The 22,156-nt window shown below is 40.5% G+C and overlaps 2 protein-coding genes across 6 annotated transcripts; both read right to left on the bottom strand.

Annotated features, from left to right (window-relative positions):
* Positions 1 to 6,024: 6,024 nt before the first annotated feature.
* Positions 6,025 to 11,863, bottom strand: LOC128611742 (uncharacterized protein C12orf29 homolog). Of its 5 annotated transcripts, none has more exons than XR_008386617.1 (8): positions 11,124 to 11,702; positions 9,896 to 10,013; positions 9,562 to 9,657; positions 9,323 to 9,439; positions 8,000 to 8,197; positions 6,967 to 7,136; positions 6,728 to 6,846; positions 6,430 to 6,569 (listed from the first exon to the last, which is right to left on the bottom strand). XR_008386617.1 is itself a non-coding variant. In XM_053631503.1 (7 exons), the coding sequence occupies exons 1-7, from the start codon at positions 11,767 to 11,769 to the stop codon at positions 6,348 to 6,350; spliced, it is 996 nt and encodes a 331-aa protein (XP_053487478.1). In that variant the 5' UTR covers positions 11,770 to 11,863; the 3' UTR covers positions 6,025 to 6,347. The 5 variants fall into 5 exon arrangements, 3 of the variants coding, with proteins under 3 accessions (XP_053487478.1, XP_053487477.1, XP_053487476.1); XR_008386618.1 differs by having other exon boundaries at positions 6,512 to 6,635; positions 11,124 to 11,703; XM_053631503.1 differs by lacking the exons at positions 6,728 to 6,846; positions 11,124 to 11,702 and adding an exon at positions 11,745 to 11,863 and having other exon boundaries at positions 6,025 to 6,569; positions 9,846 to 10,013.
* Positions 11,864 to 12,410: 547 nt separating this feature from the next.
* On the bottom strand, positions 12,411 to 19,536 carry borcs5 (BLOC-1 related complex subunit 5). The gene is made up of 5 exons (XM_053631507.1): positions 19,211 to 19,536; positions 18,410 to 18,483; positions 16,986 to 17,129; positions 15,294 to 15,451; positions 12,411 to 13,226 (listed from the first exon to the last, which is right to left on the bottom strand). Exons 2-5 carry the CDS (start codon positions 18,465 to 18,467, stop codon positions 12,999 to 13,001), a joined length of 588 nt encoding a protein of 195 aa, XP_053487482.1. The 5' UTR covers positions 18,468 to 18,483; positions 19,211 to 19,536; the 3' UTR covers positions 12,411 to 12,998.
* Between the last annotated feature and the right edge of the window lie 2,620 nt (positions 19,537 to 22,156).

The raw sequence follows: 22,156 nt of genomic DNA, 5'->3' as shown, positions 1-22,156 counted from the left end.
ACTCAAAGATCATTAAACCCTTCAATGACCTTACAACTGGATATCCTCCACTTCGCAAGGGGGCAAAGAGGACAGACATTGATGTAAAGTATCTAAATCCTCAAGCTCCTTTTGCTGATCGTTGGACGCCAGCCTGTGAAGTAGCTTTCAACACCATCATTGAGAAACTTACAGGTGCTCCTGTTCTTGGGTTTGCAGATCCGAAACAGCCTTACATCCTGCACACGGACGCAAGTACAACAGGCCTTGGAGCGGCTTTATATCAAGTGCAGGACGGAGAGAAGAGAGCCATTGCTTTCGCGAGTAGAGGGCTGTCATGTAGTGAAGCTAAATATCCAACCCATAAACTGGAATTCCTTGCCTTAAAATGGGCAGTAACAGAGAAATTTTTTGATTACTTGTATGGGAATTCTTTTACAGTCATCACTGACAGTAATCCACTCACTTATATCTTATCGTCTGCAAAACTAGATGCCACCAGTTACAGATGGTTGTCTTCTTTGTCTACATTCTCATTCAGCCTTCAGTACAGGGCGGGAAGACAAAATCAGGATGCTGTGCCATTATCAAGGCGTCCTCATGGAGAGTTGATAGATGATTATTTCACAGAAAGAACGAGAGCGGATAAAGCAGTTCACATTTAAGCATTTTGACAAAGATGAGATGGCAAATGTAAGTCATGTCATTGTCCAGGCAGTATGTGAAAGGCATTTAGTCCGAGGAGCTGTGAGTTACCAATAGCTCCAGTGGAGTCCCTATCCATCCACCCAGATGCAGTTCCAGACCTTTTTTGGTCAAGAGGAATTGCCAGACGGATGCCTAACCATTCCCCTGTACACAAATGAAGACTTGAATTGTGAGCAGAGGTTAGACCCAGCCATTCGCGAAGTGATTGTCCAGTTGGAGACGGGTGAGAAGCCATGCCCATCTGTTAGAATGGAACTCCCTGAACTACCATTGCTGTTAAGAGAGTGGAATAGACTGGAATTGCGAGACAAACTTTTGTTCAGAAGACGCCAAGACAATGAACATCCCACATTCCAGCTGGTGTTACCTGAGAGGTTGCGCCCTGTGGTGTTGGAGAGTCTACATGACCGTTATTGTGGATAAAAATGACATGAAATAAACATGAGGGAGACCCAGTATGAGTAATATGTAATTTTATCGATAATTCACAGGACTGGTAGGTGCGTAATCTTGAGGAGAGCGGTAGGGGGAAGAAAATGGAGTGCGTCCTGGGGACATGGGATAGTCAGCAAAGGTGAAATAAGGAGACCACTGGGAGTAGGGCGGACTGACAGGTGAGAAGAGGGAAGAATGGTCAGAGCCCAGATCAGAGAAGGTGGCGTCATCCTCAGACTGAAAGCTGGAGGGAGGGTCTGTCTGTGTAGAGGCGTCAATACACACATTCACGGGGTGGATTCTGTATCGGGGGGGGGGGAACCCCGCATTTCCATTTCCAGAGGGGGTGCTGCGAAGAACGTTAAGTAGCCCCATGATATCAGCAGTGAGATGCGCGAGCTGATAGTGAGTGTTCAGGTCCAAATCCAGCCCCTCCCGTAAAGAAGAGAAGGAAAAATGACGACAGGTACCTAGACATACAGAAGCGGCATTAGGTGGATATTGACGAATTGGATTCACATTTTAAGATCTTTTAAGAGTAACACACTATGGTTTATTAGTCAAAAAGAAGTATAAGAGCTGAGGAGTGCAAACACACACACACACACACTCTGTCTCTCTCTCTCACACACACATAACATTCTAACTTTATAAGAATAATAAAAAGGAGTATTAAGATATTATAAGTGTAATATCTTATAATAATAAAATATATACTCTTTATAAAATACTCTTTATAAAAATAAAGAGTAGTAGGATATGTAGGATAGTAGAAGGGTAATACAATGATATTATGAAGTAAGAAGTACAGTAAACCATTTAGCAAACAGTATAACTATATATAAAATAGAGATATAGAGCAAATATGAAAATAAATTATAAACCAGAAATACAGAAAAATGTAACTTACTCATAATTCAGATGGTGAAGATTATTGTCTCGCAAGGAAGGCCTTAATTTTAAGAGAAAACCATGAGGAGCCATTTATAAGGGTAGCTGAGTCAAGCTGCCCCAGCGAGATAATAGTGAGACCAAGGTCTCTCTAAATTGTTTTGTCTCTCTCCACTTTCGAACCTAATGGTATTCGGAAAGTCCTCTTTCGAAAACCTAATGGTGTTCGGGGAAGGCTCTTTCTAAAACGTAATGGTATTGTGGGAGGGCTCTTTCTAAAACACATTGGTGTCTGGGTCATCCTGACCCTAAGAAAACTGTATAAATAGAAGAGCTTCAGCTCTGGTTTTTTTAGATCGCATTTTGGGACGTCTCAAACTGTGGGGATCTCGTGTGGTGGAACGGAACGAATAAACCTGGACCCTTGCTTCTTCTCACTCACGGCTGGTGTCTTCTTTTTTTGCTCCAATTGAATATGTGAGTATCTGTTTCTATGTTAAGTGTCTTCAGGTAATAGGCAAAATTTGAGCCAGCACCGTATGGGACACATGGGTGTTGAACGAACCATTGATCTTGTACGTTCCAGGTTCCACTGGCGTAAGATGGCGGCAGATGTTGAGAAAAAAGTGAAGACTTGTAATAGATGTGTTCAACGGAAGGCTTTGCCTGAGAAATCTGCACCTCTGGTCAACATCAAGGTTACCAGGCCCCTAGAGCTTGTTTGTATGGATTTCCTGTCCATTGAACCTGATCAAAGCAACACAAAAGATGTCCTTGTCATTACGGACCACTTCACCAAATATGCAGTGGCCATACCAACAGCAAATCAGAAGGCTCGCACTGCTGCCAAATGCCTGTAGGATAACTTTATCGTTTATTATGGATTTCCAGAGCATCTGCATAGTGATCAAGGCCCTGACATTGAGTCGCGTACTACAAAAGAGCTTTGTGACCTTGCAGAAATTCGGAGAGTACATACAGCTCCTTACCATCCCAGGGGTAATCCTGTTGAACATTTTAATAGGACGTAACTCAATATGCTTGGCACTTTAAAAGATCAGGAGAAGTCTCATTGGCGTGACTTTGTGAAGTCTTTGGTCCACGCATATGATTGTACAAAGAATGAGGTAACTGGATTCACTCCCTATGAGCTCATGTTTGGGAGGCAACCACGGCTACCCGTAGACATAGCTTTTGGGCTACCTGCTAGAGAGTGTCCCCAGAAGTCTCATTCAAAGTACGTGAAGAGACTGAAAGTGCATCTGGAAGAGAGTTATCGAGTGGCAGCCCAGAACGCTGTGAAGTCTGCTGACAGAAATAAAGCCAGATTTGACACATATATCAGAGAGTCAACACTGGAAGTATCAACATTGGAAGAGTCAACATTGGAAGTGTATCTGAGGGAAGCATAAACTCGCAGACAAATGGGAGATAGCAGTTCATGTTGTGGAGAAATGTGCTGGGGAAATTCAAGTGTATACAATTCACCCAGAGAATAAGGAAGGCCCCCTGCAAACACTGCACAGGGAACAACTTCTACCCTGTGGGGTTTTACCTGACTCAGAGGAGGACATACCCACCCCAGATGAAGTTCGTAGACCCAAAACAAGGAGTCAAGCCATTAAAGAAAATGTGGATAAAGAAGACTGGTCTGATTCTGACGATGAAGAGCATGTTCTGTGTGGTACATTTCCAACAGAAGAGGCAAGGTTTACTTATGTCTATGACCTTAATTCACCTACCGACTGTGTGGAAAATGCAGAGGAGAATTCAAAAGATGATTCAGTCTAGTCCAATTGAGATCCTCCAGTTAATGACATCCTACCCGCTGTCAGTACTGATGATTCTCCAGTTAATTACTTACCTGAAGTAGTTCCTGTGCATTTTGAAGGAACTAACATATCCAAAGATTCATGTAGCTCCAGTCATGAGGATCCTGTGGAGAATGGAGAGAATGACTTACCTGATTTAGCTGTGATGAGTGATGATACTGAAGACACCGATACTCAAGCCAATGTGGAACATGCAGCTACTGACAAAAATGAACAGAGAGGATGTACAAGAAATCCAGGACTTGGAGAGAGAAACCAACCAACTACTGAACCCCCTGTGAGACGTTCTCTCAGAACACATGTGGAACCACGAAGGTTTCACTACCCCCAATTAGGGAACCCCCTTATTTCAGTAGTGTATTCACTGTTCCAAAGCCTTAGTACAGCCATAGTCAATTCCATGAGTGGGGTTGAGACATCAGAAGTCTTACCAAATATTTCCATCTTGAGGTAGTGTAGAGTCCTTTAGCTGTATGCCAAGAGACTGGCATGTTTCCAGAGGGGATGGTGTAACCCAGCCAAGGTTATACAATTATAGAATTATTCTGGAAATTATTTAATTTGACATGTAGGGCAATTATTAAGATGACTTTATTATTATTCTTTCTTATTGTATTTTGGTTTATTTGTATTTTTTCATTATTATGGTCTTGATGCTGTTGATTTGAGATTTGAGCCACTAGGAAGGCAAGGGAGAGCGGAAGTCCCGCCTCCGTGTAATATTTCTTTCAGCAGATGCCTGCTTTTTTTCCTTTTACAATTGAGCCACGTAGCTGTCGCAATGTAGCAGAACTGTCTGTTGTATTTCTTATATATCAAACTGGAACTTTGCATTGAGGCTTCCCAGTATATACTGCTGCATAATCTTTTTATTTTGTGTAGCAAGAACGGATTTTGTGAACAGGCCAGGTTTTTTGTGTGGATGAACAGTCTACTGCAGAGGATTGACACCAGCAGAGGAGACACCTGCAGAGTTCCTGGAACCCCTCCTCCTTGAAACACTTGATCAAGATTTCCCTAATCAGGGAATGGCAAGCCACCCAAACAATTGCATGTAGAAGATTTGAACACCTCCCTCAGGATACCCGCCTATGCTGCAGGAATGATACAACTTGTGGGTAGGATTTGAAACAGAAAGAATCCTTTTGTAAGAAAACCAGAAAACTGTAAATCCATTTATTTCATTTAATTCAGTTCCATTTTATTGTGACTCTGTATTTTATTTTAATCAATGGTTCATAAGTAAAGCCGGCAACTTAACTATACCTACTTTGTCCACTGGTCTCAATCCATTTGGTTATTTATCAATACACCTGCCTCCGAATCTAGTACTGGTCCTATTATATAATATATGTGGTTAACTGGTATCATACCTCTTACACATTCTTTGTGTTGAACTATTTCAACTGCTTTTGTTTGATTTGTTCATTGCAAACAGCTGAAAGTCTGTAAATTGACAATAAACCTGATTTGCAGTGGGGGTTGAATAACTTTGATTGCAACTGTAACTTACAAGGTTTTTCATGCTTTTGGAAAGAGACATGTTTACAGGATGAGCTTTTCGGCTTGTTAACGCAGAATTACGTATCGTTAAGACCTTTTGTCAGTAGCCGAGATTATGGCCTGGATTTTATCGCTCTATTTTCAGATCTTTCAATCCATTTTTCACGATTTTAATAAAGTACACACATTCTTAATTCATTTCGTTGGCCGTACATTCGTCACCTCAAAGACCTCCTGTAATGATTCACTCATATCTTACGGATGAAGTCAGTAGGATGACCAAAGAACTGGCGAACTTTGACCCGACGTTCTTCGAGGAGCTCGAAGATCACAAGTTCAATTACAACATAGAGGTAAAGAAGAACATCATCCTGGAGGAGCAGCTGAAAAAACTGTCCGAGCGCTTCGGCATGGAAGTGGACACCCCGACGGAGGAGTCACTGAGTTAACACGGAGAGGAGAGGAGAGGAAAGGGAGTCGTAAATGATTCCACAGGCTCTGGTAAACCCAAACCATCAGCGGTGTTTTTATAGTTCCATTATTTTTTGTGTATAAAGTATATTTATGAACAGTCTTTTTAACATGATTGTGAAGAGAATGTGATATTTTTGTGGCTACACTCATCATCACTACCCCAAAATTGTTCCATTGTATCAAAAAAAGATTTTATAAATAATTCACTGTTCCACGATTTATTATAACCGCATTCGTGCATGTCGCGCATATACAGTATATTACATAGTCACTTTTAGCTAAATACATTAAATCTACACCAATTCTCCCTCTTACAATTCGAGAGCAACTCAACCCACCATTTCAGGCTCGTCATCAGAATCATGTAGTAAAACTACCATGATTACTGCAAGTGCTACTTTACGGCATACGCAAGCAGAGGTTCTGTACAGAATTCCACTACTTAGATTTGTCCTGTCAGTAAAGATGAGCATCATTGTAAAGCGGAAGTGAAACAGTTGAGGAGGAGGAATGTTGTGTAACTGATCAGGCTTCGAGCTGGACGTCTCTGATGGAGCTGAAACGGCATCCGGTGAGGCCGGACAGAGCGGCGAACAGGTTCTTCCACGAGTCGGCGAACAGGTTCTCCCATGAGTCCGCTGAAGCATCCGGGTCTGCCGGGAATTGGTCCACGTGAACCACCACAGGCCGGGAGTTTAAGAAGGCATCGCCATCGGGCCACTTCAGACCCAAGTGGTGCCGATGAATCTGCAAAGACGGGTAATATCTCACCTCATCAGGAGATCAAATATTAGATCATATGATGTGTAGGCACTGAAATAATAGATTTTTGTATAACTGAAAATTGTACAAAAAAATTAAAAGTTAACATGAGTAACAACGGAGATGACTGTAGAAATACTCACAGTAATGATATATTGTCAGAATAAAACCCTCTGCGACATGCAGTTAGAGGACAATAATCAACCACAGGATGGTGTGATGAAGCTCAGTTACTGTTAGCACCCTGAAGTTGAGTCTTTTCCTAATAGCAGCATGCTTTATATCAATGATTGCGCACAGGTTTATGTGCGGTGTCCACCGTGAATGAATGAGTCGTTACTATAGAAACGAGAGACTGAGGCGGAGAGGTCGAGGACGTTACCTTGACGAGAGCACCGTCGTTACAGTGCCACACTATTCCCTCCACACGGCCCTCGTCGTTCTCCTGAAACCACGAGCGAAGCTGATGGTACTCCACCGCAGGAGCGTTGCGGATGCGCAGGATTCCATGCGGCACCAGAACGTGGAGCGGATTCTTCTTTCTGCCCAAACCTGAGATTTAAACCAGTGCTTATTATTATAGTTACAACTTCTTACAAAAACTTTTTTCTTCATATTTATTTTAATTTATCTTTCATCCAGACGCACTTGTTAGGGCGTGGCGATCTGTCCAAAATATCATATAACGATACATGACCTGCATCACCGTATATAGATTTGTTTTCCCCTTTTCTTTTTAATTAAAATTTATTAAACAGCAATTTATTTTTTATCACTTTTAAATTTGGTGTCTACAATGCAAATTATTTAACATTGAAAACAAATGGACAAGTAAAAACAAATGCTATAGTATAGTACAATTTTAATATTGAAATTCAAAACATTATTTTAAAAATTATTTTTTATGTTATAAAGTCTCAGAAAATGTATTGTGAGAATTTATCACCAAAAAAGTGATTCAGTAAGAAAGAAAATGATTCAGAGAGGGGGGGAAAGTGATTCAGTGAGGTAAAGAATGATTCAGTGTCTTAAATTGTGATTCAGTAAGAAAGAAAGTGATTCAGTGAGGAAAAAAATTTACTCAGTGAGGACAAAGTGATTCTGGAAGTGAAAAAGTGATTCTGTGAGGGGAAAATACAATACAATTATATAACATTGTAAATTAGGACAAACAAAAACAAATGCTTTTAATGTTCTAATATATTAAAATCAAAATGTCCGTTTTAAAAAATATATTTTTAATGTTATAAAAAGATACATCACAGAAATATATTTCCGAAAAGTGTACTGTGTGAGTTTATCACCATTTTGATATTATATCATATATTACCCAGCCTTAATGCTTACGCAAAAAATGTACAATTTGCATCAAAGGGAGTTCATAACGTTACAGAGGATGCAGCAGTAACACTCACCATACGGGTTTCCGTTCACGTTGGTCCCGATGAGCTCCAGCGTTTGCTCCATCAGCTCGGTCAGGGGAACACTGGCGATTTCCAGCAGAGCTTCATCCTCGCCGTTCGGCCTCAGAACAAGAGCGGCTCGGGCGTCGTAGTCCACCACAGACGCGTGCCAGCAGTACTGCTGGTTGGAACTGTCCACTGGAAGCCAGCCTTCATAATAATAAAAAACACATAAACATATTTCAGTTCAAAATATCGTATAATTAGCCAATTAGGGTTAAAGTTGTGTACACAAGCTTCACTCAAGATTAGCCCCGCCCACTAACTCTAAAGTGATAGAGATGTATGTAGACATTCAATTTGAAATTTGTTCCTAAGAAAAGTCCTCAGTATTTGCGTACGAATAATATTAAAATAGGCGTGTGGTTGAACACAACCATACACCTGCACCACATGAACCAGTTTCTTAGCTCCGCCCACAATTTAATTGATTTGCATATCAGCATTTCCACGAATCGAATCATGTGCACTTAATCATGTTGCATCACGCTGCAACAGCCACTTGGAAAAGTTGGAAACTTGTTATTTTACGTGTGTTTTCATGCCAAATTCGAGTGTTTCAGAAATCACACTCAGAGAGCGTCCACTTCTCGGAGTGCTACTCAACAAGGGATGGGCGATATCTTATCAATATACCGGTAGAAATTCTCCCCACAATAATAACGATAAAGCCTAGTTGATGACGTATTTCTGTGAGCGACGGTGTGCGACCCATTCGCAGCTCACGTGCAGAGCGATAAGTACGGCAGAAGACAGACGTGAAGCTGAGGAGGAGTTTATCACTAAACGAAGAGCTACCTCTACAATCTGGAACTGGTTTGCTTACAGAAAATCAGTTTTATGTTAAATCAATGTTTGTGTTTCTGAGGCTCTCAAGATCACAGCTATCACTTGTAGCCAAAAACAGCGGTGCATGGTACTATATTTAATATTTATATCGTCACTGATATCGTTATCGCAATAAACACCAGAAAATTTCATGATATAGTTTTAAGTCCATATCGCCCATCCCTAGACTCAACTCTGAATCGACTCACCTGCAGGACGTGAATCAAACACACGGCGTGTTTTAGGTTGCTTCATTTTTTTTTTTTTTTGTAAAAGGACAGAGCTGTAGCTCTGCAGAAACACCATGGCTTGTCGTGGAGGTTTGGATAGATGTCTTTAAAAAAAAATTTTAAAATTAAATTACGAAAAAAAAAAAAAAAAAGGGCACCAATTATTTATGTTGCTTTCAGAGGTGGGTTAACATTAGTCTTGTACAGAGCTGTTTACCCGGGATATGTCCGTGTACATCAGGTACCGGATGACCGCTCTCATACTGAACTCGACGTGCAGGAATCCAGGATTCAGGTACGGTTCGGAAATCTTCTTCCACATTCCACGTGAAACCTAGAGTTGGGAAACGGGAAACAAAACACGTGTCCTTTACAGCAGAACTGTAACCTGTAACCTAACACTGCACTACTATTAACATAAAGCTGAGTGATGGAGGTTTTAATAAAAAATATTACCTATACAGGTCTTTTGAAAGTATTGATATTTCTTGAACTTCTTGTTCGCCTGCTTGGTGGGTTTCCGATCCAGGCGAGCCCAGAGGTACGGTTCTCCTGAAGAACAGATGGAAACAATTAGTTGGCGTTATTTGAAAAGCAAACCTCAGCTACGGTCTTCGTGTGTGTCAAGGGTTTAACAGGATTCTGAATTTGTGTGTACATTTGAAGCTGTGGTAGGACTTGTTACCATGACAACAAGCCTGTAACCTCATATTCAACATAAAAAATAAAATGATTAGAACCAATTGTGATACAGGAAATAACATCTATCCAGCATGCAGATGTGCGGCACCTCTGTACAGAGTGACGTAGCAGCACGTGCCATCCAGCTTTTCTGTGGCGAGTGCACGGTGGATGTCCGACTCGACAGCCAGTGGATTCACCGTATCCGTGGCGACCACCTGAAAGTTCTAAACACATAAATGCGAGGTCACGTAAAAGCTTCACGAGCATGTTGTTCAGTCGTAACCACACAGCGAGACCCTAACCCGTCCTTCATGTTCCTCTAACCGTTATTCCTAAATGTATATTTTTATTCTGTATTTATTTACAGTGTGTTAGATATGAAATAGGAATTTCTTACACTTGTAGTTGTGTAGCCTGTTTGATGAAGTGTACAGTGTGAAGCCTTTGTCCAGCTTGCTAGAAGGGGCTTTGTGATTAGAATTTATTCTCAGCTATCTGGGAGCTCTTGAAGACACCGACACTTCAGCTCTATATCTTCACCTATATTCCTAAATCTTATTATAACATCAGCTGCTGGTGTATTTATTTGAAAATATTCAAGAAATTATATTCTAGATCTGAAATCCGAGGTATGAATATGAAATTGCTGTAAGGGCTGATGTAACTTGTTCACTCTAGTGAGTATGCATAAATTGATCACGTGAAGGAAGGAAGGAAGATCGATGGAAGGAAGAAGGATAGATGGAAGGAATGAAGAAAGACAGATGGAAGGAAGATGGGTTGATTGATGGATGGTTGGATTAATGGGTTGATGGAAGGAAGGAAGCTGGATGGATGGATAAATTGATCCCAGAGGGAAATTCCCACAAACTAAAAGTTACAAAAAAACAAAGAACAATTTTAAGAAAAGATGCGAAAAGAAGGCATAACCGTCTCTAGATATTGGAGCAATAATACTATAAAATAATATAAATAATATTTAACTATTATTACTACTACTTCTTGTTATTATTATTATTTCAAGTCCAAAATTAGTTTAGACAAAGAATAAACTTAATAAATCAATAAACAATACGTATAAGGATCGTTATTTAATCTTTGAAGAAATGTTTAAAGCAGTGAAGATAAAAAGGGTGAAAGGTGTTGGTAAAACAATTAACAGCTCGAATAATTAGACACAATACAGAGAATGATCACGACGTGGCTGCGTCCCAAACCGCACACACCACACTACATGATGTCTATAACAGTGGTCTAATAGCGCGCTACTTTAAGATACTATCGAGACGACTAGTGCGCGGTTTGGAACGAGACCCGCGCTCGTGCCTCCTCACCTGTCGGTCCCGCTTTCTGGACGCTTCCTCTTTCACCTCAGTGAGAAAAACACAGGGGATTTTCTGCTGCACGGAGCCGAGGCGCCTCATGGCTCTTACTCAAACTCCTGCTCCACTTAGTTTCTTATACACACACGCGCGCGCGCGCGCGCACACACACACACACACACACACACACACACACTCTCTCTCTACTACCACCTGCTGGAGCGGAGAGCTAACTGCACCGACCCATAACTCACCTTATCCCAGGAAGAACAAGAATTTTGTCAGGGGAGAAGTGATTCAGTAAGAACAAACAGTAATCTAATTATTGTCCTTACTCTGAGTAAGACAATATTGTGATTAAGGTGGTTACATGAGTCGCTTTTATAATACTAGAACATAGTTCGATTAACAGCACGTCATTACGTCACCACCGTCCGACGTTCCCTCCAGAATTTCACCTATCATCATACAGTTCGTCTTCGTTATGGTACTGTATACAGTTTTGCGTGTTTTTATTAAAATAAATAAAATAAAATTACGAACGCTTCAAGTGCGGTTAATTATTTGTCATGGTAGCTGTGCTAATAGACAACTGCTTGAAGCCGTGGGCTGCGTCCCAAACCGCGTACTTACCTTCTATATCGGAGCCGAGATACATGTATTTTGCCCACTATAGGCCGATAGTAGGTAAGTACACGGTTTGGGACGCAGCCGTGCTCTCTTGTTTGCCGTAAAACGGTTGAGCACTGCCATGTGTGTACATGTCCTGTCGCAAAATGCTGTGAAAACTCTCACAACACGTTAATAATGTGATTAAGGTGTTTACATGTCTGTAATACACGTCGATAATGCGACTAAAGCAGGAGTACGCCACATGTCTTAATTCGATTTGTGTTTACTTCGAGTATGACTTTAATCGGATTAAGGTAATTAAAAATGGCTGTTTACATGCTAGTTTCTTAATCAGAGTATTGTCTTAATCGGGTTAATATTGGATTATTGTTGTCCATGTAAACGTACTGAGTGATTTGGAAAGGAAAAATATTATTTTATAAGGAGAAAAGGGGATTCAGTAAGTAAAAGAAATGATTTGGTAAGGAAAAAAGTAGTTTAGTTAGGAAATAGTGATTCAGTAAGGATAGAACTAATTCATTAAGGAAAAAGTGATTCAATAAAGACAAAAAGTTATTCAGTATAAAGTGATTTGGTAAGGAAAAAAGTGATTTAGTTAGGATAAAAGTGATTCAGTAAGGAAAAAAGTGATTCAGCAAGTAAAAAAATGATTCAGTAAGGAAAAAAGTGATTCAGTAAGGATAAAAGTGATTCATTAAGTAAAAGGAGTGATTCAGTTAAGAAAAAGGATTTAGTAAAGGGGGAAGTATTTTTACAGTAAACTCATTATGTGATTTGTGTGAATATTTTTAGCAGTAGGAACTGACACCGATACATGGAGAGTTTTAAACACAAACATGAAATTGTCCTTTAATTTTCCACAGATATGTTCATCTCAGTCTCAGTTATCTGTTCATGATCTCACCATCAGATCAATAATTACTGGTTCAGTGGAATCTGAAAAGCAGTCAGTAGCACGGTTCACTTTGCTTTAAGACGTCACAAGCTGCAGAGAAGAAAGCATCATTTTTGTGTTCACAAACACTGAGCGTGTAAAACATGTAAAACGTGAAAAACGTGACAGTTGTGGATGAGTAATATCAGATCCAAACCTGTGAGTGCAAAATATCATATGACTTTTAGAGACGCTCTGAAGCTGCAAAATTATATCTGGAAAGTTAATGCTTTGTATTTACACAGGAGGATTTTGTCATTCAGCATGTAGCAGTGTGACCTTTCAGTCTCTAACAGGGTCTCCAGCACACCAGCAGCCGTCTACTTGAGCTCTGCGTCAGGTTTCATGCTGAATGGCTCAAGGCGTTCGCTCTCGGGCAGCAGGTTGTTGAGGCGTTCCATCAGAGGCATGGTCTGGTCGATGCCCATCTGAATCCGCCGCAGGATCATGGACATCTCGTTCACCTTCTGGATCTGCTCGGCGTATTTGGCATAGCGTTTCTGCCTGTCCTGCATGATGCTGAAGAGCGCCTCCACCGACAGGTCCATCTGAAATACAGCATGCACGCACACGCACGCACACGCGCGCACACACACAGAAACAAACAGTGTCCTTAAGCATTAAAATCAGAACTGTTGAATACTCAAATCTGATTGGTCATATGGTGTGCGTTATTATTTTTGTATAAAAGCACAACTCAGACAGCAGCTCCAGCTGTAACCTAATGACGGGTTTGTATTAATGCATTCGTTCTGATATGTTACTGTTTCTATAGTAGCTTCTATAGTAACAGAGAGAAAGAAAGAGTGGCAGACAGAGAAAGACAAAGAGAGAGAGCGAGAAAGACATACTGGAAATAAAACAAAAAAAACAGAGACACAGAGAGAGAGAGGCAGAGAGAGAGAGAGCGAGATTCAGAAATTGAGAGACAGACAGAGAAAGACAGAGACAGACAGAAAGAGAGGGAGACAGAGAGAGCAAGAGACAAACAGAAAGCGAGACAGGGAGAGAGAGATAGGCAGAAAGAGTGAGACAGAAGGAGAGAGTGAGAGACAGAAAGAGAGTGTGAGAAAGAGACAGGCAGAAAGACAGAGTGAGGGAGAGACGGACAGAAAGAGAGAGACAGAAAGAGTGAGTGAGAGAGAGCGAGGCAGAAAGAAAGAGACAGAGAGAGAGACAGGCAGAAACAGAAATAGAGATTGAGAGAGAGAGACAGGCAGAAATAGAAATAGAAATTGAGAGAGAGAAAGAGAGAGAGACTGTCGGTCCCTTGGGCAAGGCCCTCAACCCTCAATTGCTCAGTTGTATAAATGTAAGTCGCTCTGGATAAGGGAATCTGCCAATTGCCATAAAATATAAAAATATAAATAAATATATGAATCAGTAATTGAACCAATTCTGCTGTATGGTTCTGTGGTCTAGGGGCCAGTCACAAACCAAAACTTTACACAGTGGGACAAAAATCCTGCTGAAACTATGCACACACAATTCTGCAAATCCTACAAGTTCACCAAAACACTATAAACAATGGCTGCAGAGCCGAAGTAGGCCGATTCCCTCTACTGTGCAAAATTCAGAAAAAAGATCCATTAAATACTGGCTCCACCTTAAACACAGTGACCTCCAGACCTGCCACTACAAAGACCTGCGATGCCAAGAGCCGAGCCAAGAGAAGAGTCTCCTCATCCGGCTGGTCCTGAACCTCAGCTCACTAACACACACTAACACGGGTCTACAGCAGGAGCAGCTAGACACAAGAACAATCAGAACAATCAGACCAATCAGACCTCACCAAATTATAACACTACAGAGACAAAACTACATCACACACTGGAACACACAAAGACAAGCAGAAAGTAAAATGCAGTGCTGTCTGCCCCTGAATCAACAGTACACTGTAACTGACTACCTGAGCACAGTGACTGAACACCGACACAGAACCACGCTGACAAACTACAGACTCTCTCACTCACACAAACACACACACACACACAAACACTGGCCAGAGACAGGCCGCTATGACCGATCATGGCTCCCTACAGAGCAGAGAGAGTGCACACGGCAACCCAGTGGAAACAGAGCTGCACTTTCTAACTGAGTAACAAATTCAAACACTTACGTGAAATATATTTTACAAAATTTCAATCCACACTCCCCCAGTTCTCCCTCCTGCCCAACACCGACACACCAACAGACACAGCAACAGACACACCGACAGACAGACACAGCGACAGACACACCAACAGACACAGCGACAGACACACGACACATCGACAGACAAACACACCGACACACACACCAACACATCGACAGACAGACACACCGAGAGACACACCGACTGACACACCGACAGACACAGCGACAGACACAGCGACAGACACAGCGACAGACACAGCGACACATCAACAGACACACCGACAGACAGACTGACACACCGACAGGCTGACACACCGACCGACACACCGACCGACACACCGACCGACACACCGACCGACACACCGACCGACACACCGACCGACACACCGACAGATCGACGGACACACAGAAAGAGACAGAGAGAGAGAGAGAGGGTGGCGAGGGAACGATTGTGGTCACATCTGTATATTTTGACGAACCTCTTTGATCCTCTTGACGAGAGCGTTCTGGTCGAAGGCCACGGCCTCGGCACACTGATGCAGGTGGTCCTGGTAGCGCACACACAACTGCAGCACTTGCACAGAGTCCAGCTTCTCCACAGACACCGTGCTGGGGGATGTCTGTCCGCTCAGGACGCCTAAACCCGAGAGAGAGGGAGAGAGAAAGAGTGAGAGAGTTAGAGAGAGAGAGAGTTAGAGAGAGAGAGAGTGAGACAGAGAGGGAGAGTGAAAGAGAGTGAGAGAGAGACAGAGAGTGAGAGAGAAAGAGCGAGAGATAGGGATGGAGACAGAGAGTGAGCGAGAGAGAGACAGGCAGGCATCGATTCATGTCTGAAGAGAACACTTGTTGTGATTGGTCTACCTCTTACAGCAAGTTTCGGAAAGGAAACGCCCACTACCATATCTGAGTTTCAGCTCCGTAATAATGTCGTCGGTTTTACCGTATCAATTTGAGTCCGATAGTGATACATCAGATCAACCCAAACCACCATCGCAAGCACGACAAGAACAGGACGTTTCTCAGTGGTAAGTTTATATGTAGTTTTTTGACAATAACTTGAGTTAGCCGGTTAGCAGAGGCTAACAGCTAACAGGCTAACAGCTGTGCACTGGCTGTACATGTATACAACACAAAACTATGTATTTGGAACACTTGGTAGAAAATATATACATAAATAATTATCTTTAATGAATAATCGTTTCACAAATCCACCATTGACTTCAGCTAGATTTGAGAAGCAGCCGTTAGTGAAATGACGGGAATACAAACAAAGGTCGGAGTTGTTGTAAAACTGCTGTGGTATCATTTTAAAATGAATTCTAACCACTGACGCTTCACATCCTCATCCTTTGGAAGTCCATATAAAGTGGTATTGCTTTTGCAGCGCAGAAAACAACGTCTTCTAGACAGGAACCGTAACTCTTTTAGGAAGCAACCTCAACTGTAGTGTTTGAGGGCGGGTCAAAGTACACGTTGATTGCGAGCAGCCAATGGAGACCAGAGGCGGGGTTTTTGTTACAAACCTACGTAGATTAGAACAGGAAGTAAGTGTGGAATTACTGACATCTCGGTTCAGCTGTTCGGAATCGGTTCCTTCTTTTGGGAGTCAATAACTCCGTTTGTCGTGCACTTTGCTTTTTGAAACTTTGCAGACTTTTTACATTCACAAACAGCTCTATAACACACTACATGAAAGGTAATATTTGGAAAACCATAATAGGTGCACTTTAATGAGCTCGTTCTAATATGTTATCATTTCTATTGTAACAGCTCACCCAGGGACTTGTGTGTGTGAGGTTTTGTTTATTGATGGAAGGAGTCTCCAGTGTCAGCGATAAGTAAGGGAACAACTCTTTATAGCTTACTATAGCTCTTTATAGTGAGATCTTACTATAATTTTAAATAATAACTATAAATGTACGTCTTTTTAATTTTTAATGAAAAATAAATTTAATTGTTGACCATTTACTGTGGTATATGTGGAATAAAAGACTTCTGGGCGTGATGTATTCTAAATAGTGCTCGAATTCAGACATGGCACCTGTCGGATTCTTAAAGAGGAACAAACTGAAGAACAATTAAGGGTACTAGATGGCATGGGTGGAATCTTTTTTTTTGTAGGACGGACAGATCAGTGGTGAAACAGCGTGGCTGCAGTCGAACACTCTTACCCTTCAGCAGAGGTTGAAACGTGGGAATCTCCTGAAGCTTGATGACATCAGGGTCGTTGTGGATGTTGCGTAAAGACTGCGTTCCTTGAGCGACCACCACAATGTCGTCCATTTTTGCTCTGTGCTTCGCTGGCGAGGGCACAACTAATGGTAAAAACAAACAAACAACAAAAAAAAAATATTTACAAGGACTAGTTAGTGAATCATGACATGACGACATACTGGATTCTGTGCTCATGATGCAAATTTGCCTCATGTTGTCGGAAAGGTGCTCTGAATTGTTCAGGGGTCCTTAATGTCACAAAAAGGAGACCACAGAATGATGATTAAGAGTCAGCCACGATCAGAAGTTTTACCACAGTGAAGTACGACGACTGTCAAAGGGTCAACGTACTCGCATTTACAAGGCGACTGAGAAGATGGGTAAGAACCCCTTGTCAAATATCTTCTTTTTTTTAAAAAAAAAAAGCAAAGCCACATGTAGGTGTAGGTGAGGTACATCTCTGTGGCATTTTATTCAAAAAACTCTTTATGTATTGTCTGCTAATCCTCTATATACCATTACCTAACAGCTGAGTCCAAACACAACAACCAAATGAAAGCTTTTTGCTTTATGCTTTGGATTGTTGTCTCGCTACAGGGCCACTGTTAGGTTTTTTTTTTTAAAAAGGATTAACCGTGGATTGATAATGAGGGCAGATTTTAATATTGCAAATCCACAAATTGTGCATCTTGAGCCGTACAGGTTCAAATATACAAATATAATAATGTTCCGACCACTTAATTTTTTTGGCAGGAGCATCTCTAGGAAAAAAAGTTGATTTACTTTGAGAATTCGTGAGCAAATCCAGTGACTCCAGGATGTCTTATATAAAAATAAATAAATAAATGAATGAATAAAAATAAATATTACTCTGGCACTTTGCTTCTTCTGGAACTCAATTAACGGATCTTGTACGGTAGCACTACTTGTATTGTTCTCTGCTTGATATATCGCTTTGCTTGTATTTTCTCATTTGTAAGTCGCTTTGGATAAAAGCGTCTGCTAAATGAATAAATGTAATGTAAATGTAATATATTATAATATTATAAACCATCTCCATGTTTAGCTTCCTGTAGCCACAATGGTCTAATTCAAATGATTTCTCTGTATCTGTCATTTTAGCATACAATAGTGGCTACAAACTGCTACACTTTATTAAATAAATAAATAACCACCACATCACCTCAGCGTCTGCATATCGTGGTGTGTGAAATAACAAATTCTATTTGTTGGTAAATATATACTGTAAAAAGTTATTCGAACTTCTGCTCTCCGCTGTACAGGAAAGCCAAGAGGCACTGCTATCTTCATCTGGAGAAGGAAGTGTTGGCTGAAAAAAGGTAGGTGTTACCTGTGAAACACTGATTACGTGGAATCCTACCTGAAGCACTGTAGTCCGAATGCTTATGCTCAGCATCGCCACTCTGTTCAGCTCCCATCGTGTCCAGCTGTTTCCTGTATTTAAAAAAAAACAAAAAAAAAACAGCCATCCTCAATACTCTCATTCAAAATGAGAAACTCTGACCATGGATGATGAAACGACTCGGTCAGCAAATCGGGTTTTGTGTATCTCTGGACAATTGATGAAGTCTCATAACTCTAAACACTCTGCATGGATTGTATTCTGCCTTAACAACTGAGTAACAAATTCACTATTCCCAGCTTTTTAAACATTTCTCAAACATCACATGATCATATATTTCTAAAGCCATGAGCCGACTACTTAGCATCAGACAGCTTTATCTAATTCCTCACAAATCTAAACAGATGTGAGCATGAGAATGAGACCTAACAGCCATCACTGTAACACCCCTCTACTTTGTTCACTTTGTGTTTGGTTTATCATCACGAGACAAAATTCGGGGGGGGGATCCTCAGTGTTCTCTGAAATTGAGGCACACTTCTGACTTGTCTTCTGTGAATCTTTCTTGTACCTTTACTTTCATACTTTAAGTACATTTTTCTTTAAGAGTTTATACTTTTCTGCTTTAGCTTGAAGTTATCTGAGGTAGCATTTTAACTTAAAGGATAAGTGGAAGATGATGTTTATCACCGAGTAATTATGATACTTTTATCACCTCTGTGATTTCAGGTATATTTTGTGTGTAATTGAACACATGAAAGACAGAACATTTTAAGTAAAATAAGCTGACATGACAGAACTAATAAAAGACTAACTTACCGTGTCTATGTTCTTTAATGTTTATGTCCTTTTAGCTTTAGCTGCAAGTCCGATTACACACAAACGCTACCTAGCTTTAGCCCGGTCTATTTCATTATTGTTGTTTTTTTTTTTATTTAAGGCTAATTAACCTCACTGGAGGCATTTTGAATCTATAAATACGTTCGCTATTGTACAAAGTATATAAAATGTTTATTTAATCCTATAACCAATCAAGTTTCGTAAGTGTTTTGGAAAGAGGTCGCTAGCATCTTCCCTGGTCGGATGACAAGCGGCGCAGAATGATGACGAAGGCGGTTTACGTTTGACGCAAGCACACGTCGACGAAGAGTTTTGTAATGAGCTGTTAGACTTACGAAAAGGTCATTTTACAAGAAGTATTATATTATATTATATTATAGTATGTGGCACGACATATGTATTTAAAGTGCATCTGATGACACCAAACCATAGAACAGGCCTTATCATGTTTATCTGATTACCCCTGATTAAAAAACCTGACCTCGATCCCTGTCAATTGTCCAGCTATAGGCCAATATCAAATCTCCCCTTTTTCTCCAAGATATTTGAAAAGGTTGTAGCACAGCAGCTATGCTCGTACCTACATAGGAATAAGATTCTTAAACTGTATCAGTCAGTATTTAGGCCTCATCATAGTTAAAGTAGTAAATGACCCAGTACTGGCCTCTGATCAGGGTTGTGTCTCCTTGCTTGTGTTATTTGACCTTAGTGCAGCTTTTGATACTATTGATCATACTATTCTCCTTGATAGTCTAGAAAATGGCATTAAGGGAACAGCCCTCTCCTGGTTCCGGTCTGATTTGACCAATCGCTATGAGTTCGTAGATGTAATTGGTGACTTCTCCACGCATACCGAGGTTAAATTTGGTATTCCACAAGCTTCTGTTTTAGGCCCACTGCTTTTTACTTTATATATGCTACGTCTGGGTCAAATTATTTGTAAACATGGAATTAGCTTCCACTGTTATGCTGATGATACACAGTTGTATGTTTCTGCAAAAGCCAGATGACAGACATCAGACATCATCTTAATAAAGTTGAGGAATGTGTAAAGGACATTAGACATTGGATGCTTATTAACTTCCTTTTACTTAATTCTGACAAGACAGAAGTACTAGGACCACATGTGATAGAAGTAAGCTTTATGATTACATAGTAACTCTAGATGGCCTTTCTGTTTCATCATGTACAGCAGTAAAAAATCTTGGTGTGATTATTACTCCAATCTTTCATTTAACACTCATGTAGATAATATTACTAGGATAGCCTTCTTTCATCTCAGAAATATTGCTAAGATAAGAAATATATTGTCACTACATGATGCAGAAATATTAGTTCATGCTTTCGTCACCTCTAGGCTGGATTATTGTAATGCCTTACTGTCTGGATGTTACAGTAGGTGCATAAACAAACTCCAGTTAGTCCAGAATGCAGCTGGAAGAGTCCTTACTAGAACCAGAAAGTATGACCACATCACCCCTATCTTATCCACACTGCATTGACTCCCAGTAAAATATCGCATTGATTATAAAATACTACTACTGACCTATAAAGCACTGAATGGTCTAGTGCCACAGTACCTAAGCGAACTTTTGGTCTTCTATGACCTGCCATCATGTTAAAACCATAATGAACTTTCTTTTACTTTCACACTATCCGTTATTATTCAGAAGGGTTCCCCTTCTGAATCTGGTTCCTTTCAAGGTTTCTTCCTCATTTCATCTTAGGGAGTTTTTCCTTGCCACTGTCGCCACCAGCTTGCTCAATAGGCATAAATTCACACACTTAAAATCTGTATCCTGTGTTTATATGTTTCTGTAAAGCTGCTTTGAGACAATGTCCAATGTTAAAAGTGCTATACAAATACAACTGAATTGAATTGAATATTTACATTTACATTAATATTACAGTGGAACCTATAATATACATCTAAACATACACTGAGTGCAAAAGTTTGCACCCCCCATGGTTTCTGGGTGAACAGAGGAAAATGTAAAATGGCAAAATAAATAAAGAGGGAAATTTAAGGAAATTAAAGGATTTTCAACCCTCTAGGCCAATATGTGAGGCTCAATGTAACAAGTGAAGTACAGAAATGGTGTTCAGAGCATATGAAAAGGGTTGGATGCAGTTATAAATGAAAAGTGTCAGCATACAAACTATTAGAGCTTATTTGACATTGATGGATTTATGGAGTCTCCAGTGTAAGTGCTTTGTAACAGTCAGTAAATTTTCTGCCTCAAGAAAGTCTTCAGGGGAGTTTCTGGTTTCTCAAAATCGGTTTATCAAGTTCATGTTCAAGATCGAAGAAACAAGAGAGACTGATGAGGGAATGAGGGAATTACTGTTTATCGCTGCCATAATGTAAGAAGTGGGACAGCTTCACAGACATTCCTCAATATTAAATGGTCAACAAGCACTATGTATCATTCATTAATACAGTACAATTTCTAATCGTTGGCAAATTGCTGTGGTGTAAGAGGAGTAAAACACTTCGAGACGTGCTGTTATGTGAAAATAATGCACTTCCGGTCAGTAACAGTAACTCCACTAAACCACACTACATCGTCGCTGATGATTTTCCTATAACATCAGCACCTAGATGTGGTTGTAATCCTTACATACAGTATCATGGTCAGAAAGGGAGACGCCATTTTGTTACTTGTGATCATAAAATGTTATGAGAGTGAAACCTGCTGTAGCCTATTGTTGTTGTTGTTGTTGTTGTTTTTTTACCATTACACTGATTTTACTTTTTCATTTAAGTTATGCAGTGTTTTGGTTATAACTGTGTATGTTTTAATAACAATTTTGAGGAAGACTTACGTGAAATGCGGTGTATGTGTATAATGTCGTAAATGATTAATAGCTCATTTCCTTTTTCTGTATGTGTGTGTGTGTGTTTGCTTGAGGCTTATTCCGTTT

This window comes from Ictalurus furcatus, chromosome 8, assembly GCF_023375685.1.
Source record: "Ictalurus furcatus strain D&B chromosome 8, Billie_1.0, whole genome shotgun sequence".
Taxonomy (NCBI): Eukaryota; Metazoa; Chordata; class Actinopteri; order Siluriformes; family Ictaluridae; genus Ictalurus; species Ictalurus furcatus.
This window is presented reverse-complemented; position numbering and strand designations above follow the sequence as displayed.

Bases quoted from the DNA above. Each gene is read 5' to 3' on its own strand.
- LOC128611742 (XM_053631501.1), bottom strand. From the start codon at position 11,213: ATGAGGCGCCTCGGCTCCGTGCAGCAGAAAATCCCCTGTGTTTTTCTC. The intron at 7,137-7,999 runs GTGAGTGTTACT...TTTAAATCTCAG, and splicing joins CGTGAACGGAAACCCGTATG to GTTTGGGCAGAAAGAAGAAT. The intron at 6,570-6,966 runs GTAACGTCCTCG...CCGTCTTTGCAG, and splicing joins ACGACGGTGCTCTCGTCAAG to ATTCATCGGCACCACTTGGG.
- borcs5 (XM_053631507.1), bottom strand. From the start codon at position 18,467: ATGGGAGCTGAACAGAGTGGCGATGCTGAGCATAAGCATTCGGACTAC. The intron at 17,130-18,409 runs GTAGGATTCCAC...TTTTACCATTAG, and splicing joins TTCGGACTACAGTGCTTCAG to TTGTGCCCTCGCCAGCGAAG. The intron at 13,227-15,293 runs GTTCGTCAAAAT...GCTGTATTTCAG, and splicing joins TCGTCAAGAGGATCAAAGAG to ATGGACCTGTCGGTGGAGGC.